Here is a 19,469-nt window from a genome sequence, read left to right as displayed (position 1 = left end):
TGTCTGTGTGTGTGTGTCTGTGTGTCTGTGTGTGTGTGTCTGTGTGTCTGTGTGTGTGTGTCTGTGTGTGTCTGTGTCTGTGTGTGTGTGTGTGTGTGTATGTGTGTGTGTGTGTGTGTGTGTGTGTGTGTGGTGAAAAATAATTGACTGCCCCCAGCTAGAGGCCTAAGGGATGTTGAGAGTGAGCAAGAAAATCCAAGTCAATTTTCCACTCCAATGGGTGAAATGTCTGTAGTCCGGAGACAAGAGAAGAGTCAGGGGAGCTGAAAGCCTGAACTGGCCTTTCCATGCCAAGCACCAGAGAGCAGGGCTGTGTGAACAAAACAGCAGAACCTCTTGCACAAATGAGGATGTACAAACTGAAAATGTATGCCTTCCTCATGGGCTCATAGCTGAGTTCACAGGATCTACTGCACAGGTTATAGCAGACAATAGAAGCACTGCTTACAGAGGCCTTGTGGTTAGGATAAAGCATATTCGTTGTGCTATATGACATGACCAAAAGGAATTGGGTACTTTATAAAAAGCCAGGTCAGTAAAGAACAAAATCCCAACCAGGATCCCCAACCAATTGGCACCATGACACTGTGAAGACCTCCTCAGGCCACACAGGCAGCTTTGGGAACAGAAGGGCAGTCTCTGATGCCAGTGAACTTGCCTTTATTAGCCAATAATGAAACTTGTTTCAAAGGGTCAAATGTAGACAGAAAAGTGAGATGATGTTGAGCCACTGAATCAGAGAGTGCAAAAACATCATGCACTTGTGTGAAGGGTGTGCATGTGCACATGCGAATACACACTACACTTCTGTTTGTAGCACATGTACTATGAAAGTCAGTGAAACCATCATAAAAAGAATAACTAGAGAAGATGGCAGGTTGAGAAATGGTTGCAGACAGATGCCACTTCATATTCTGCTGGATGAGATCAGACCCAAAAGAGGCAAGTCAAGATAATAACCCAGCTAGAAATACTTAGAGGATGCAGACGATGAACTTACTTTGCCACCAAAATCTTGGACTGTTGCCTTGGAGTTACACACTTTTAGACCACTGGCATCGTAGAGAGCAGAAGCTCTGAGTGGGTGAGAAACTGAGCAATCCTGAGCAGAGGCTGAATACAGGAAAGGTTTTCTCCAGACAGAGAAAGGGCCCCTGTGAGATTGTGTCTTACTTCAGTAGAAACGAACTGAAAACAGTGTGAATGTGTAGTGGATGTCCAAATAGGAAATTACACTGGTTTTTTTTTTCCTACAGTTACTTTTGGTTATGTGTGGGGGTGTTTTGCCTTCATGTGTATACAGCATGAACATTTCTGGTGGCTGAGGAGGTCACAAGAGGGTACCCAATGAGCTGTGAGCCACCATACAGATGCTGGAAGGCAAACCTGGTTGCTCTGCAAGAGTTCCTGATCCCTGTCTCCAGACCCAGACTTACTATGCTTGTTACACAGTTAGGAAACGGGCTCTAAGAAGCGGAGTGTCACAGAAAAAGATGGGCTCAGCAAGTTGTACTCATATATTTGTCAATGCATAGATGCATGTGTGTGCATGTATGTATATGCATGGGGGGAATGTGTGTGTGTGTGTGTGTGTGTATGTGTGTGTGTGTGTGTGTGTGTAACAATAATAAAGAAAGAGGCTATCAATGAGAGTGAGGGGAAACATAGGGAATTGTAGGGAGGGGACATGGATGGGAGGGACTGGAGGGAAGAAAGAAAAGGGAGGAAGTGATGTAATTATATTTTAATTACAATGTAAAAAAACAGTCAACTAATTAACTTTTAAAAAGTAGTTGTCTAGTGCTGGGTTGCAAACAGGGCAACATTTGTGGTGGAATTCAAATCTTTATCTGTTGTCCAATTCCATGGTCTTTTTTTTTCGATTTACCATAACATCTAAAGGACTACCAGCTGTGTTCCTTCACACTTCCTGAAGGATCCAACCATTCAGGAACGCTCTGTGATAATCAAGTAAACAATATGGATGGCAGGATGTCCTTAAAATGACAACCAGAGTCCAAACAAAATGGTGCCAACCGTTTGTGTGGTAGTGTGTGTGTGTGTGTGTGTGTGTGTGTGTCTAACATATGTATTTCAATAAAGAAAATAGGCCCACTGAATCCATCATACTAATTTGGTAGATATTTAAAATGTGTGTATTTGTGTGATGAGGTCTAGGAAACAGAAGGGAGAGGCTACAGTAGTTTATATAAACTCTAACAGAGTTCAAACGTAGATAAACAATCAATAGGCATTCTGGGTCTTTCGGGCCTCAACAGTCCCTAACCCTTTCGCCCTTTGACACTTTGAGTGTTCAAAAAGCCACACCTATAAAGGGACTACAGTTACTGTTACCTTGGTCAGCTTCATCTCAAGCACATGGCTGCTATGGATCCGACTGTCGAAATGGGCTACCTTTTTAGAAGAAGACTTCACCTTGGCGATGATCTTTGCGTATGAGAAAACAATCACGGCCGTGGGCAGCAGGAGGCAGAAGAAGAGGATGCTCAGGATGAACACCTGACCCCCACCTGAAGCCTGGGCCAGCCACCAGTCCAGGGTGCACGAGGTTCCAAAGGGCTCGGGTGCATAGTCCCCCAGGCCCACCAAGGGCATGGTGGTCCAGAAGGAAGCATAAACCCAGATGACTGCCAGGCAGATGTAGGCATGCTTTCTCTTCAGCCAGACCCCTGGAGGGGGAAAAAAGAGCATTACCTACATGTAACCTGCCCTGAGCCCGGATACCTCCCCTGGACATGTCAAATTCCATCTCCAAAGATTTATTCCACTGAATTCTGGGAGACGTGGACAGATTAACTGAAGCCTGGGGGAGAGTGAAGTCAAGGCAGGGAAAGTTCCAGAGCTGGAGCCTTTGTCCAGGAGGATGCAATTTGAAGAGACTTCACGGGGAAAGTTTTCTCTAGGCACCTAGGAGCTTTGGGAGGGAGAAGTGGCTCAGGGTGGGAAAGCAGACGACAAAAAGACGAAAGGACACGGAAGACGATAGGGGAGCTTGGGAAGACATCTCAAGAGTATGTTAGTGAGTGGTCTAAGAATTCAAAGGAGAGTCCTTCCCGGGAGGTGCAAAATCACAAAGGATCCGTCCTGTCTTTAAAACACCCTTATTTCTAAAACCTTTCTTGTGTCTACATCCCTTCCTTGACTAGGAGTTTGCTGTGTGGGGTTGGCGGGTCTTGATCCTAATCCTGCAGAGTGGTGCTAAGGTGAGTGACTGTGCTTGGAAATTCATGAAAATTTTTGAATCTTTGGATGTTATTCACGGGACAGTCGAGAGCACACAGGCATGGTGGGAGAGCAGCAGATAATCTGATTAGGTTGTCACACATGCTGTGTAAGTAATTCTGGAAAAAAAAAAATGTCTTCAAGAAGAATGGGGGACAAAGGAGTGGAAGACAAAGAGCTCTCCCTGTGTTTCAACACTAGTTTCTTAGCCAAAAGAGAATTCCCAGAGAAAGAAATGCTACAGACAGTTTTTTTTTAATTAAATTGTAAAACACAAGTGATCATTTCCCAAAGTTCAACACAGTCACCAAAGCCAGGTCAGCTAGCTCTTTTCCAGCAGTCACCACGGGAATCTCTGCACCTTACATATCATATTGCCGAAGGGGGATGAGAATAGGTCCTTGTTGCTTCGGCTGCACGATAGAAGGGACAAACTATCAAGAAACACTGAGTAAAGCTAACCAATTGTTTCCACGTGCACTCGGGACTGTTTCTGTTCTGAGTAAGTGAGATTTAAGTCACTAAGTCTGCAATTCTTCTGAGTGCAGTGTGAGTTTATCCATGTGGCCCTTCTGGGAACTCCACACTTTTAACATTAAGGGGAATTTGCGATAACCCATTGCTTGTGGTTTGCTGTTAGTTCCTCTGCTTTCTTGTTTGTTTGATGTGAGGAATGGACTCTGACCCAAGCTAGCCTCAAAATGGTTATGTAGCTGAGGATGACATTAAACTTCTGATCCTCCTGCCTCAACCTCCCAAGAACTGGAATTACAGGTGCACACCCCACACTGTGCCTAGTTTATGTGGTGCTGGGTCTAGAACACAGGGCGTTGTGCATGATAGACATGCACTCTACCAACTGAACTATCACTCCAGTGTTTGCTTAATAGTTTTGATGATGTTTAAAGTAAATGAAATAGTGTCAACTTTGCAAACTATAAACTTAGACCTTAACATGAACACTTACACATGTGTGTGTGTGTGTGTGTGTGATCACTAAGAAGAAACAGAACAAATTGTGTCTAAACTCCGTCATCTCCATTTACTCAAATAGATGGTATTGAACATCATGAAATAGTTTCCTCAAGCCCAACCAGAGAAGGGTAGCGATCGGGTAGCCACCAAGTTTCGTCAGCTCTTGGTTATCCATCATAAGGCGTCAAACACTGGCAGAGGTTATGACATAGCTTCGTAAGGACGTGCATAGGCATACGGATAAGCATTGATAGTGAGGGTTACTTAGTGAGATGCTTTCATACTTACATTCCAGTATGCTGAAAGGCTGTCAAGTACAGGAGGGAGTAGATTAGTAGATGGGTTCTGTGATGCTCCAGAAGTCAGAACTAGGACCAATGGGTGGAGGTTACTGGGAGGCAGTTTTGTCTCAATATAAGGAATAACATTGTAACAGTGAGAGCAGACCAATCAGAGAATGGGCTGCCTTGAGCAATAGTAAGCTCCCCGTCACTGGTCACTGGAATTATTCAAGAGTCCAAAGGGCCATCTCTCGGGAATGACCACTTACGAGGTTACGTGGTTGCTTCCCACCACGTATGTCTGCATGTCCCTAAGTGACCTTTTAAATTGCGATATGCTAGAGAACACTGTGTGAAAGGCCCAATAGTGAATCAGGTTAAAGGGTGAAGTATCACTGAGAGTCAAGCTTAGAAGAAGCTTGGTGACATATACATTTCTCCTACAGCATTTATGCCCCGCCATGAATCTGGAAACGGATAGTATCCTCTCTTTAGTCGATACAAAGTTTAAACTCTAGATGAATTCTGAAACAGAGACCACAGTTTATTCTTCCTCAAATACTCTCAGGGAGTTGAAACTCTTTTGTTTTCTTGTCTATACAATCTATGGTTTTATTTAAAAATCATCCACTTGCTGTGCTAGAAGACGAGATCATGGTAAGAATTGGACTCTAACATCATACAAATTGCATAAACGTATGGTTTTCTCTTAATGGAACTTTTGACTCAGGCTGTTTCAACTGGAAGTTTTAGACGTTTATGAAAAGAGATGCAATTATTTAATGAGCATTGAATCCTGAAGACATTTACAAATACCCCCCCACCCCATACAGAGTCCCTCAGAGTCCTCCTTCAGAGCACTATCAACTTTTTAAGGACCAAAGAAAACATTCTTTGCCATGTCTATACACTGGCCATCCTCTGTCCTGCAGCCTCAGCAACACTACCTAACAGTTTGTCAGTCCAAACTGCTTTACCCAAAGAATGTAACAACCATCCCCTGATTAGGTCTGATTCTTGCTATTAAAATTAATTGCCCCAAAATTTTCTCCTTCTGGATCAATAAATTCCCAGGATCCCGAAGCAAACATACTAAAACTTTAATTAGTAAAAGAGTATAATCTTTAAAATACAGAGCTTTGGAAATTCCATTATTGCTGCCTTGCCTGCTCTCTTAGCTGCTCGTCTACCTACCAATACCACAAAAGACCTGCAGAGACATATTTCAGTGTGTTTATCCTTTCAGGTAGGAACATCTGTATGGCTCTCTAAACCTAATAAGCATTCTGGAATTCCCCATCTCTGAAACCTTAGGAAGCCTTAGTCCTAAAAAAAAAAAAAAAATCATAGATAATGGTTCGTATAATCACAAAAACTGACTAGGTCATCAACTACATATCTCAGACCTGATCTTGTTGACTCATGCTTTTTGTTTTTGTCTTTCACATGAGGAAATGTGTAGACACTTTCATATTTTATACAAGAAAGTGAGACATTTAAAAGCTGTAGGCATATTGTAAAAGTAGTGCTAAAGGAAACATACATCAACTCAGGTCAAATCTAAATAAACAGTAGAGCAAGATAGGCTATGAATAGAAGGATTCTTGGTCACTGAAGTTACTAATATATTTACTGTATAAAATATGCACAGCTCTGTCACTCTGATCGTCTAACTTTCCTATCAGGGAACAAGGAACCTTCCAACTTACCATAAGACAGATAACAGATCTTCAGATAGCGGTCCAGGCTGACAGCAGTCATGGTAATCAGGCTTCCACAGCCAAAGAAAAATCCAGCCCATCCGTACCAGCGGCAGCCAAACCAGCCAAACACCCAGCGGTGGCAGAAGCAAGAGATGATGGTGAACGGCTTGCCTACAACTAGAGCATCAAGCAGGCATCAAAGGAAGCTCCTTGAGATTAAAATCTTCACATGTTCACTCAACTCAGCTGTCCCTTCATCCCTACAGACACATTTCAAGGTGTGAGTACACACACACACACACATATACACACTTTCTTCATTACACAGAACTTATAGATTAGTAAAATTCTCACAGCTCATCGGTGGCCCACCACAACAAAATGAAGACACAACACATCTTGGTCATAAACATAAAGTAATCAAGAAGGAAATGGGCTGAAAGTTTCCTCCATGCTGGCAAGGCTTCATAAGGCTTAAAGGTGCTTTGCAGTTAGCAGGAGTGCAAGACTCACAGTTGACCACAGTACTGAGAATAAGTGACTGTTGAATGTCAGGCTGTAAGTGGGACATTTGTAACACAACCCCTCTAGGAGAACAACCCAAAAGAAAGAGCAGAATGAATGCAAGAGCTGGAGGAAGGGATGCTTACAGTATGATTTGACATGTCATGACACGACATAACATGACTGTCACATTCCTGAGCTCATGGCATATGTGATTAGCTGTACCAAGTGGGCTGAGCTTGTCAACATCCTGTCGTGGGAGGGAAGGGGCTCATAGGTGTCCATTCCTTCCAAAAGATTTATGAGTATTTAATGGCTGCTGAGGAAGGGAAAGATACATCCTCCAGTGGTGTGCAGTGGTATGGTGGGACCAGGATCCTGTAAGCAACCCTAATATTATTCATTGAGACACACATACAGAATATATGAAGGTAGATAAAGGGCTGTTAGGGAAAGAGTAAGGAATTAGTGAGAAGGATGGGGGAATAAGAGGGGGGAATGAAGGAGTGAATTGATTTTAATATATTATACACATGTGTGAAAGTGTCATTCTACATTAATATATGCTAATAAAACCATTCAAAAATACCTTTCTACTATTTTTTAAAAGACACTGATTCTTTTTTCATGAACTAAGTTTGAAATTACTCTGAAAAGTTTTCATTGATTCCAATAGTCAAAGAACTTTTTTAAAGTATTACTTTACTTACTATTATAACTGTCTCAGAGAGATTCGGCTTCAAGGAGAACAATAGATGTGACCCCAGGGTCAATGACAGTGATGTGATCTTTGTTAACCTTTTAGTAAAGTGGTTCATTTAAAAGATGAGCAAGACGGACACTATATTTACAATAAAACAACCAAGAGAAGTTTTCTCCTAAAGCACAATTTTTCTAAACTGATTTTTCCTCCTTGACTGTCTAGGACTCCATTGTTTTCCTCCTGTCTAAAATTAGATATTCGAGTTTGAATGTTGACCAAGTGTTCCTGAGAACAAGGTTTTCTACAGTGACCTTCAAACATGTATCCAGCCACACCAAGCTTATTGGCAAACTTAGGTCTTAGCCTTCAAAGCAAATATACTTGGCTAGTCAAACAATATCCAACAAAGGGTACCAACCATAGTCTTTGATGGTGAATAGTCACAACATTTATAAATCTCCTGTTCAGAAAGAATCTTGTGCTCAGATGTATTGACTATAGGCTGCTGCTGATGTTGTTACCAATTACCCCACAGATTATGAAATATGCCTCATCTAAGAAGGAAGCAAATAAAACAAGACTCCTTGTCTGCTCTTGGGACACTTTTCCTCCTGTTGGGTTGCCTTTTTCAACCTCAGTGTGATTTTCTTTTTTGCCTTGTCTTGATGCACTTTGCTTTGTCATGTTGGATTGTTGTCTCTTGGAGATGTGCTTCTTTCTGAAGGGAGATGGAGAGGAATTTGTAGGGGGAGAGAGGAGATAGGGGAGAGCTGGGAGGAATGAACGGAGGGGAAATTGTGACCAGAATGTATATCAGAGAAGAATCTATTTTGAGTTATATTAAAAAAGATAATAGCTCTTAGACCAATAAATACTTCAATGCAGGGAATTGGAACATTTATGTACACCATGAACTAGCTTTCCAAGTCTGCTGATACTCCCCTGCGTGGTCTCAGGATTAACAAGTAATTACAGCTTTAAACTCGTTTGATTTCTATTTTTTGAGTTATTACAACATCTAAGATTTACAGAATAATGTCAAATACATGTATCATAGTAGGCATTCATGTATGGACTAATTCTAAAAGAAATGTTTCTACTGGTTTCAGCTTATGTTTCAATTCAGTTTGTAGAGTGTTTGCCTGGGGTACACAAGGTCCTGGTTCAATCTTCAGGACATACAAATCAGACATGGCAGCATTAGGCTGCAACTGTAGGATTTGGGAAGTAGAGTCTGGAGGATCAGAGGTTCAAATCAGCCTGTACTACTTAGAGAGTTGGTTGTCATCCTGGGCTATATGAGAGAGAATGAGACACAGAATGAGAGACAGAGGTAGGGGAGAAGGGGGAGAAAGACCTTTAAATCTTTTACTACTGAATGTGATAATTTTGCTGCTTTTTAATCAGAGATACTCCATCATACTAGCTTGTTAAAAAAATTTTAGCCAGAAACACGTATTAAGTTTTATTAAAAGCTTTCCATTTCACCTTTTATAAATTCTTACACACTGTCCATGAGTTTTCCGTCCTCGCTGAATCTGTTAAGACAATTGCTTCTGCTGTGAGTGGGTGATACAGATTCTAACACCAGATGTAACATCAAGCACTCAGAGTTATGCCTTGAGCAGTCGGACTTGAGAGAGGAAAGGAGGGGGGGTCATCTATGCAGAAAGAGAAACCATGCCTTGAATTCAGAACAGGGAGAGTGAAAAGCCACAAAGGGGTGTGTGTGTGTGTGTGTGTGTGTGTGTGTGTCACTCATATCCTCTCAATCTGAACTTGAATATATCACATACACATACACATATACATATATTGTTTTCAGGAAAACAATAGCATTCAAGGACAAGAAAAATGGGAGGAATGAAATCTTGGAATTGGAAGGAACTTTTCTAATGCTCCCCCCCAGGGAGTCTATGAAGTTCCTCTGACAGCACAAATGTTTCTGTGGGTGTATATATACGTGTGTGTGTGTGTATGTGTGTGTGTGTGTGTATGTGTACATGGCTCTTATACAACTGTATCTGTGTATACATAGGAATGACTTGATATGTATATGTTTGCATGTACACATGTAGACATCATGTGTGTGAGTGTGTGGAAGGGTGCACTGTCTGTGCATGACTGTGTGTGAGGCGAGACTGTCATGGACAGCCCAACCTTCTTTCAATCAGGAAAAGTATCATGTCTTATTTATGGCTATTTTACATCATCATTTGGTGGTTTTGGGGTTTTGTGTTTTTATTACTATTGAACATAGAAGGACTAGTCAGGGCAGATAGAAAATATCAGGAGTGGCGAGGGGTGAGAGGAAAGGGAAGCGGAGGGGAGGGAAGGGAGAATGAATAAAAAGTATGGAAGCCAGTTCTGCAAGAAAACTCATTACTTTGTACACTTTTTCTAAAAACTAACAAAAACTGCTTACCAATCGCTTCTTTAAGCTCTTTCATGTTTAGACTAAAACCAGATTCCCAAGTTGTCTTGCAATTTTTCCCTCTCTATTCGTTCTTTGTCACACTTGTTCTGTTGAGTTATGTCTTACTCAGATACGAGATAGCCATTTTAATAAATGTAAGGTTCAAACACTAAACAGCTATTAGAAAATGCAAGGTTCAATATGCTTACAGCCAGGCCGAGAGAGAAGCAAGGAGCATGACAGAATGATAAATAGGAATACATGGGGTAAGGAAACACAGGGTGCAGAGTGACATTTAGGTAGCATCAGTAGCCTGAAAAGTCTTCAGGGCAGAAAAGACAGCAAACCCCAAAGCTTGTGGAAAATCCCTTTGCAAGGAGGCCAAGACAGCAGAAGAGATTAATGTGGCCTAGAGATGAAGACTAATATCCATGCTAGGTCTCCATCCAAAACGGAGGTTTTGTTTTGTTTCGTTTTATTTTGTTGGGGGTGGGGGGTTCGTGTGAGTGTGTGTGTCTGTGTGTGTGTGTGCTCGCGCGCACGTGAGAGGGAGAGAGGGAGGGAGGACACGCACTCAAGCACATGTATGTTGGTTTGTTTTGAAACAGGGCCTCATGTAGCCCAAACTGGCCTCAAACTTATTCTGTAGCTGAAGATACAGGGTGACTCTAGGCTACTGAACATCTTGCCTTCACCTCCCAAATGCTGCGATTATGAGGTCTAGCTCTATGTCCAGCCTGGAGCAGAGCCTTTGATGAGTCTTGGGAAGGTCATCTACAACCAATATCAATACCTCTGTGTCTGCCTCTGTCTGTCTGTCCGTCTCCCTCTCCGCCCCCCCCCCCCCCCGCCTTCCATATAGTAGAATGCTCCTCAGCCTGGTTCCTGATAGAGTCACTGCGGTTCCAGTTTCGTTGTGTTTTGCTTTGCTTTTAGCCATCAGTGTCCAGGACTTCAAACCCCTAAACCTGCTGATACAATTTGTCTGGAGGGAATGTGAGCAGCCATTTACTTTCTCTAACTCCCTAGCTTACTCTACTACATGTTCCTGAATAAGAGCCTCTGTGTTAAGACAATCTACATTAGCTGCATACCTGCATCATGCCTGATTCTAGAATGTGCTTCTTCGGTGTTTAGAACAGAATGCAGCTGGGTCAAAACTTTTGACAGAAGATCTATCCTGACTACAAGAAATCCAGGGATGTGAGTTGGAGCAGAGACTGAGGGAATGGCCAACCAATGACCACTGGCCAAACCTGAGACCCATCCCATGAGCAAGCACCAATCCCTGACACTATTAACGATACCCTGTTAAGCTTGCAGACAAGAGTCTAGCATGGCTGTCCTCTGAGAGGCTCTACACAGCAGCTGACGCAGACAGATGCAGACACCCACAGCCAAACAGTAGACAGAGCTTGGAGACTCTTATGGGAGAATTGGAGGAAGAATTTCGTGTCCCAAAGGGGATAGGACCTCCACAGGAAGACAGAGTCAACTAACCTTGACCCTTGGGGCTCTCAGAGACTGAACCACCAGTCAAAGAGCATACACAGGCTGAACCATGGCTTCCCCACACATATGTAGTAGATGTACAACTTGGTCTTCATGGTGGGCCCTGAACAACTGGAGTGGGGGCTATCCCAAAAGCTGTTACCTATATATGGGATATGTTGTTCTAGTGGGCTGCCTTGTCTGGCCTCAGTGGGAGAGGATGCACCTAGCCTCAAAAACTTGATGTTTTTGATGGGTAGGGGGATACCCAGCCCCCCTCCCACTCAGAGGAAAAGGAGAGAGGGTTTGAGGGAAGGTTTGTGAGAGGGGGTAACCAGGAGAGAGACAGTAAGAGGGATGAAAAGTGAATAAGTAAAATAAATAAATAAATAAATAAATAAATAAAACAATTTTAAAAATAAAGAATGCAGCTAGGTAAGGGGGAAAGACAAAATTTTTTAGGATATACTGGAAGAAAATGTATTATAGACACTAAACGTGACCCAGTTTTACCAAAGAAAACTCAAGTGGAAGAAACCACCTTCTGGTGGATTCCTCTAAGCACATTCGCTGGGAAAGGATGGGTGTGATTTCTGAGCAGACTGTCAAGGCTGAAGGCAGTTTCAATGTGTCAGACCAATTAAGAGCATTTTTTTAAATTCGCGTCTTGTCTGTGTCAGCCTTAAGCAGCAGCCAGCTATTACTCACTGGTGAAGGATGTAGCTGAAATGGCAGGGTTCACTAGGACAGACATTTTACTCGCAGAACTAGGAAGGGAGCCTTAGGCGAGCAGATGGAGAAAAAAACCGAACCATGCCTGCTGCTCTACCGCCATCGCGTGGCAAGAGCCAAAATGGCAGGCACTTTGCAGCCTTTCACAAACCGCGTGGTTTGCAGAGCCTCTTCTACCGTACAAACAAGAGTTTATGAGATTGGGGTCTACCCTTACCCAGCAACGCCTTCTCAAGTAACCTAAGCGTTCAAGCTCTCAGAAAGAGGGCAACGGCAACATGCCTGCTATTTAATATTGCATCAATTCAAGAGGTGATGATTATTATTATCATTAAACTTAGTTTCTGTAAACTTGCAGCAGTAGATAATTCGATTTATGAAGAGGCACACTATTTTAAAAGGGAGGTGAGAAACTTCTTTTTAGAAAAAGTCTTCAATGTAAAAGCAAACACTTCAAAGACTCTTCCTCCCTCCCTAACAGCCTGAGGCTACAAATAGATAAAAGATTTTGAATCCAAATAAAGGTTAGGGTACAGCCAGTCAACCCTGGAACAGGATGACACATACCCAAAATTACTCTTTCTTAAACAAATTATAGTTAAAGAAAAGATATTATAGCTTCTCTTTGCTGGGTTCGCTGAAAAGTCCGAGAAGCAAGAGAAAATCCAGAAATTTGGTATTTGATTCACATAGTAACTTATCTGGAAATGCATGAATACATATGTGTGCACACACACAGGTGTGGTGTGTGTGTGTGTGTGTGTGTGTGTGTGTATCAGTGTGTCTGTATGTATGTATGTATTTCTGTGTGTTTCTCTGTATGTGGTATGTCTGTCTGCCTGTATTTCTGAGTGTCTGTGTTTGTGCATGTGTGTGTGTGTGTGGTATCTGTGTGCATGTATGTGCAAGTGCACACAGTTGTATATGCAAATGCGTAGACCAAGTGTTAATGTTAGATGTCTTTCTCTATCAATCACTTGCCACTTTATTGGGGGACACAAGGGTCTTTCAATGATGTTGTTGTAGTCTAAGCCCCCCCCCATTCCCCAATGTTCATGTCTCTGCTTCCCAAGGATGGGATTACTGGTATGTGTTGTCACACCCATGGAGGCTGAGGATACAAATCAGGTCTTCATGCTATCTACCATAGCAAGGACTTTATCCACTGAGCTTCCCAGGTACTTAAATTACACTCCCTGACGTTAGTACTTTTAAGTGACCCCTATAATGTTTCTGTGCAGCCAACTTTCAGCGTCATGGAAGCAGAAGCTTCTGGTGGGACCTTATCCTACAGTGAAAATCACCATTGTCCCAACAGCTGTCATCCCCTCTCATAGAGACCTGTAACTGTCTTTGGCTGGCATTTTCCCTTCAAGATTCTATCATCTTTCAGTTTATTTTCACCAGACTTCCATGCTGGCAGGAAAGTAGTCACAGAGTGCAAAGCAGTCGGCTGTTAGATCCTGAATCCATAGCCCAGTGAACTCTGAAATATGGACGGTATCATGTGTTGTCCAAAACTGTACCCTTAAGTTAGTATTCCCGGGATAGGGCTTAACAGTGGGCTTGGGAAATGGCTCCAAGGGTTAAATCACTTGTCATATAAGTGTGAAGATGAGAGTTCAGACCTTCAGCACCCATGAAAACCGTGGGTGGCCAGCCCATGGGAAGTAGAGATAGTGGATTCCCTAAGGCAAGATGAATAGCTAGAGAAAAAAAATGACGAGCTATGAATTTAAGTGAGAAACCTTGCCTCAGTAGACACAGAAGACAAGGATTGAAAACAGCAATGTTGGCTTCTAGTTTATCTGCACATGCACACACATGCACCCAGGCACACACACATTTATTCTTGCACACATACACATGAATATGTAACCACACAAAATTGCCCATATGTGAATATGCACATACACACACACGCACACATATAATTGATCAAGGCAAAATAAGTAAGAAATAAAATATTTAACAAGAATGATCTAACCATAGAGCTGCATGCCTAAAATCCTACCACTCAAGGGAGGAAAGAAGGGGAAGAGCTCAAGGTCATCTTCACCTACAGAGGAAGTCAGGGAATAGCCTGGGCTACAGGAGACCTTGTCTCAAAAGGAAAAAGAAAAGAAAAAGAAAAGGGAGGCAGGAAAGAATTAAAGAAACAAAGAAAAAAGGCAAGAAAAATAGAAAATAATTTTTTGTTTTTCTATTTTTCTTTTTTCATGCAATATATTTTGATCATTGTTTTCCCAATTCCTCCCAGATTCTCTCTACCTCTCTACCCACCCAGATGCATGCTTTCTCTCTCTAAAAAAAGAACAAACACATGAAAGAAGAAAGAATGAAATGAAATGAAAACCAAACAAACAGAAAACCAATAAGAAAAACAAAAAACAAAAGCATGAAGTTTGTTTCACTTCAGCTAACTATTCTTGGTCACAGGGCCTGCCCTGGATTGTGGCACTTCACTGGAGAAAATTCTATCTTTTCCTTTCCCTCCAGGTATCAGTTTGAAATAGTTTTGGGTAGGGGAGGGAGTCCCAGCTTTCTAGGGAGAAGTGGACAGAGGTCCCAGGCCCAACCAAAAAAATAATAAATGATCTCTTAATAAGCATGTTATTAAATAAAATTAAATATATTAATAAGTTTTTAAAATGTTAGCTGATCCCTTAAGCAGACTTTTCATTGACTGTCTACAAACACTGCAAACATGTTTTGTGACAGGAAGAAACAGGGCGGTAACAAAGTGAGCTCTGAGCCAGTGAGGGAATTAGAATGGCTAATATCTTAAACCCACAAAGAAGGATCGGCGTGACTGGTTTACCTGATATCCCTAGATCACAGACTGCTAAATTGATGGTCATTATTTCCGCAGGTCTCAGCTTCTTCTTGCGTCTAGAAGACATATAAAGGACATACCCATTTCCAAATGTAGAGAGAATCCCTACAAAGAAGAATAAAATGTCCCATCATTACAATGAGGTTGAGCGTTCATTTGCAGATGAACCACTTCACATTTAAAAAAAAATAGACTCCACAGATTTAGAGGGTAATGACAGGACACTAGATAAAAATCTAAGTTGAGAAGATGAAATAAAAGCATGGATTGTGAGTGACAGGCAAGGGATGGGTCGCCTCAGAACGGGTAGGAGTCAGGAATTACAGGACTGAACTTACCCAGACAATGGAACCACTAACTTCTCGGTTAGGCTCAGGAGGATGTGGGAATCCCAATGGTCAGTTCTTGTTCCGGCCCCCAGGGCAGAGTGTTTTCCTCAGCCATTTTTATAAAGTATTGGCTTTATATGGCTCCCTCCCTTGGATAAGTGGAATGAAGCCCTTAGCTATTTATAAAATTCTGAAGATAAAGTCAACCAAGAGAGGTGACTTCAGTGCCACCGTGAGCTCACGTAGGAGCACCAGCATGTAGGAGAGGTATAGTCAGAGGTGGCTGTTGTGACCCCTTGCAAGGAAATGGTCATGCCCTCAACACAGGCCCCAGGACTTATATTTCTTCGGTGAAATGGACCCTCACTATCTGGAACATGGGATGCCTTCAGCTACCCCTGGACTAGCCGTCGATAAGTGTGTAACCGCTGATAACATAAGCATTTCCCTCCCACCAAGGAGAGAGAAAGTGACCCTCAACCCACCAGACCTAACAACAATGACATACATGTGTTCCCAAGTTTGAATATTCTTTTATTAATGACAAGTTGGTTTGGGTATTACAATGAAACTGTCCACAAGTTCTTACAAACCCAGTTTAAAAAAAAAAAAATCCAAAGAATAGACCCATTATCTACTGACTGTATTTAAGAAAAGAATACACCTACTTCCATAGCTTAACATGTAGAGTAGATTTCCTCAGGAATTCTTGCTTCATAGTGTAGCTGTGTATAAATGAGAATCTGGTACAGCTGCCTTCAGTAGTAAGGAATAAGGAAAGTATTAACAGGAGAGACCCAGCGTTTTCTGTTTAAATTTCTACTTTACTTCCTCCACCACGATTCATTTGAGGGGGCAAGGGGGGAAAAAATGTGTGTCTCTGCTGATGGTATAAAACCACCAGGACCTGACTGCATTGTGCTTTAAGGGATGCTGACACTCTGGAACCAAAGATGCTTAATGGTCCATGAAAGCCTCTTTAGGTTTCTTACGGCAAGTGGGGGAGGGGAGACTGAAGGGATTGTGCAGTCCTAGAGTAAACCAGATAAAAGGCAAGTCCTAATAAGAAACCATCTAGTAAGGCACACTGGGAAAGAAAAGTGCAAAAACACAGCTCAAAAATAGTAAAACAAATTCCATCTATGTCATATCCAAAAAAAAAAAGAACAGTTAAGTATTTGCATGCGGTCAGTCCAGAAAGTTCCTCTAACACCATTTTGCCTGCCAGCATCTCTTGCGAATATTTCTTAATTGAATTTTCTTAAACTTTTTACTAACCCTATTTCATAGGGTTTCACCCAGTGTCCGTCATGACTTTAAAAATAGTGAACTCTATTAAATGCCATGTTCGATTGTTTCCATGAGCAACCTTGTCTGCAGATGAGCATTAAGAGAAATCAGATATATTTTTAAGACTAAGGAAAACAAGATTAAGAAGATAGAGACTATGGGGTGGACATTTTTTTTGATCATCAAAATCCTGTATCTTTCGTGTGTAGACAGGATGAAAAGCCTTCCTCATTGGCAGTTAGTAAAACAGGTTTTAACATGGAGAGAGGAGAATGGTAAATGGGTCTCACATTTATTCCTCCTGAGTACCAAACTAGGGTTTCTACCTTCATTCTTCAGTTTCCCCTAAGATTCCTAGTATTTAACAAAACTGGCCAAAAATGTTACTCTGTCCACTCTGGCTCCTTAAAAAGGTTCTAGACAAGTGACAAGCAGCCATGGGTCTAGAAAGAGTCTAAGCCCCTCCATCTTCATCCAAACCCACCTTTCTTCACTCCCCCCAAATGATTATTCTGTGACTTCAAGTCACCTAATGCTGTCTTAGCTTAGGGACTCCCTTTCCAACATCTAATTTTTAAGATCTACTCCAGCCCTTAAATCTGATTTTGACTCCCTTGCACCCAACTTTTCCCATTTCCCACCAACACTGCTATATTCTCTTGCTAAAATCCTTCAAGCTAGGAAGGGAATGGGCTAAGAGTTCTCCCACTGTTAGATTGCCTAGAGCCATCTATCTGGTTAAAGACGCTATTTTCAAAGCATCCCTTGCAACTGACTGAAACAAATTAATTTCAATTTGTGAAATGATTCCTCGTCTGCCTTTTCTGATCACTGATTTTAATAAGACATGATGTGGAATTTATTCTGAGGCCCTCTCTATTTCAGCAGAGGGCTTTTATTTACTGCTCTACCCCGGCTATTTAAAAGTAGCAAAGAGTGGATACTTCATATATTTGTGTTCAAGAGGCCAAATTTAAATTAAATGAAAAGTAGTCAAATGCTCACTGTAAGTAAGAGGACCCTGGAAATTATTTTGCAACATATCATATGATTTAATCTTATAAATTCTTTCTGCCTCAAGCACTGACCATAGAGGGATCTATGGAACATTCTAATGTGGTTTTTCCAATTTCAGGAATTACATGAAATTCTTCACCAGTCATAAACAGATGAGAGAGGGAGGGGGAGAGAAAAAGGGAGAGAGGGAGAGTAGAAGAAACAAAGAAAGGAGGGAGAGAAAGAGAGGTTGAGAAAGCAGGCTCGAACCAACATCTGAAATATTAAAGACACATAAACCTAAAGATGGAACCCACCTGAACACGGTTCACCCAAATTTAATATAACAACTTTAAATTAAAGAAATGCTGTAAATATTTATTTTAAAGACGGTACCATGGTGTAGCTCTGACTAGCCTAGAATTCTCTTATATAGACCAGGTTGGCTTCAAACTCATAGAAATCTGCCTTCCTCTGATTCTCAAATACTGGGGTTAAAGACATGTGCCACCATGACCAGACCAAAAAAAAAGCCATTGGTGCAAAATTGCATTGGTGCAATCTAGTAGAAATATAATATAAACCAGATATGTGAGCTACACATATATTGTTTTTTTTTTCTGGTAGCCACATTAAACAGCATGAAAGCACATAGGAAAAAAGGTTTTAATAATTTAATGCTTAATCTACTAATCCATAAATTATGTAGAAATCTCATCTATAAACTCATAATCCAGAAATTATGAGTTCAATGGACATTTCATATTTCAAAATATTAGTGAGATGTTTGTACATCATTTTCCAAGTAGTAAGCCTTCAATAGGAGTCTATTTTTCACTACAATATGCTCATTTGAAAGGTAACTGTGCTCCTCTCAGGAGCCATGAGTGGCTGCTGGTTTGAGTAATACAGTCTAACATAAGACAGATTAAACCCTGTGTGGGTTATACACAAAACTCTTTTCACCATAGGCAGATATTCATTGATTACCAGAATCATTTCTATCTTTGCAGAACTGAAACGGTGCAACTTTTAAAACAGTGCCTACTGTCATTGTTACATTGGGCCAGAGTTCCCTCAGTTATGAAAAGAGGAAGCTACAGTAGATATGTCTAAGGACCATTCTTTTTACAACAGAAAAATTTATGTTAACATTCTTTTGGTAGCCAGAAAACAAATGTACTAGCCAAGTGACCAAATGAAATATCATCGAGATAAAGAACTTACTATGAATGTTCTTTGGATTATTAATGGAATATGTATTCCTAATGACAGCAATGGTCATTTTTTACGAAACATTGGTTGACTGTCATAATGCCAAGTCACCTTCTCCATCTCTGCTAATACCCATGTATACATCGGAATCATTTGTGCAAAATCAATACAGCCTGTGAAGCCTCTCAATGCAGCCTCTGACACAGAAGCATTAAGGAAGCTTACCGATTATTGTTAGGTAAAAGCCAGCCACTAAATCCGCTTCCCAGGAAAGTTTGGAAGCAAAGGGGTCCTCATCTCGAAGATAGTGGGGCAGACGCTCATCCAGAGGCAGGGCTGTGTGGTTCAAGGCCATTGCTGCTCACACACCCCCAGGGGTCTGTAAAGCAAATCAGCAGAGATCTCAACAGAGGGAATAATAAGTCCGTGGATCCGCTCACAAACGCATCTCTTTCCGTAAAACCAAAGGCATACTCCAGGGCCCCACGGGTGATTGGTACCTAGTGGGGAGTGTTCACTGTTTTTTTTTTCTTAAATGACGTAAATGCACCAACACGCAGTTGTTCAATTTGCAGTCTAGACAAGCCTGCATCTTCTCCTCAGGCTGCCTCTGAGGCTTTTCACACCTCCCCTAGTGAATAAAAGGTTGGAAACTAGTTTGTCCTATTGCTCCCTGGCAAACTTGGTAGAGATCTCAAGTAAGAAAACCCACAGCGGGGAACGTGAGCACTATGTACACTGACTTGCCAGAATAC

The 19,469-nt window shown here is 41.6% G+C and overlaps 1 protein-coding gene across 1 annotated transcript in view; it reads right to left on the bottom strand.

Annotated features, from left to right (window-relative positions):
- Positions 1 to 19,074, bottom strand: part of Opn5 (opsin 5) — a 47,565-nt gene extending 28,491 nt beyond the window's left edge. Inside the window, exons 1-4 of the mRNA XM_028766504.1 lie at positions 18,940 to 19,074; positions 14,870 to 14,989; positions 6,209 to 6,379; positions 2,356 to 2,690 (exon numbers count right to left, since the gene is read on the bottom strand). Coding sequence (XP_028622337.1) covers positions 2,356 to 2,690; positions 6,209 to 6,379; positions 14,870 to 14,989; positions 18,940 to 19,069 — 756 coding nt within the window. The 5' untranslated portion in view covers positions 19,070 to 19,074. The remainder of the gene's footprint in view (positions 1 to 2,355; positions 2,691 to 6,208; positions 6,380 to 14,869; positions 14,990 to 18,939) is intronic.
- Positions 19,075 to 19,469: the final 395 nt, after the last annotated feature.

This window comes from Grammomys surdaster, unplaced genomic scaffold, assembly GCF_004785775.1.
Source record: "Grammomys surdaster isolate TR1022 unplaced genomic scaffold, NIH_TR_1.0 169, whole genome shotgun sequence".
NCBI lineage: Eukaryota > Metazoa > Chordata > Mammalia > Rodentia > Muridae > Grammomys > Grammomys surdaster.
Note: the sequence above shows the minus strand (reverse complement) of the source record. Positions and strands in the feature narration are given on the sequence as shown.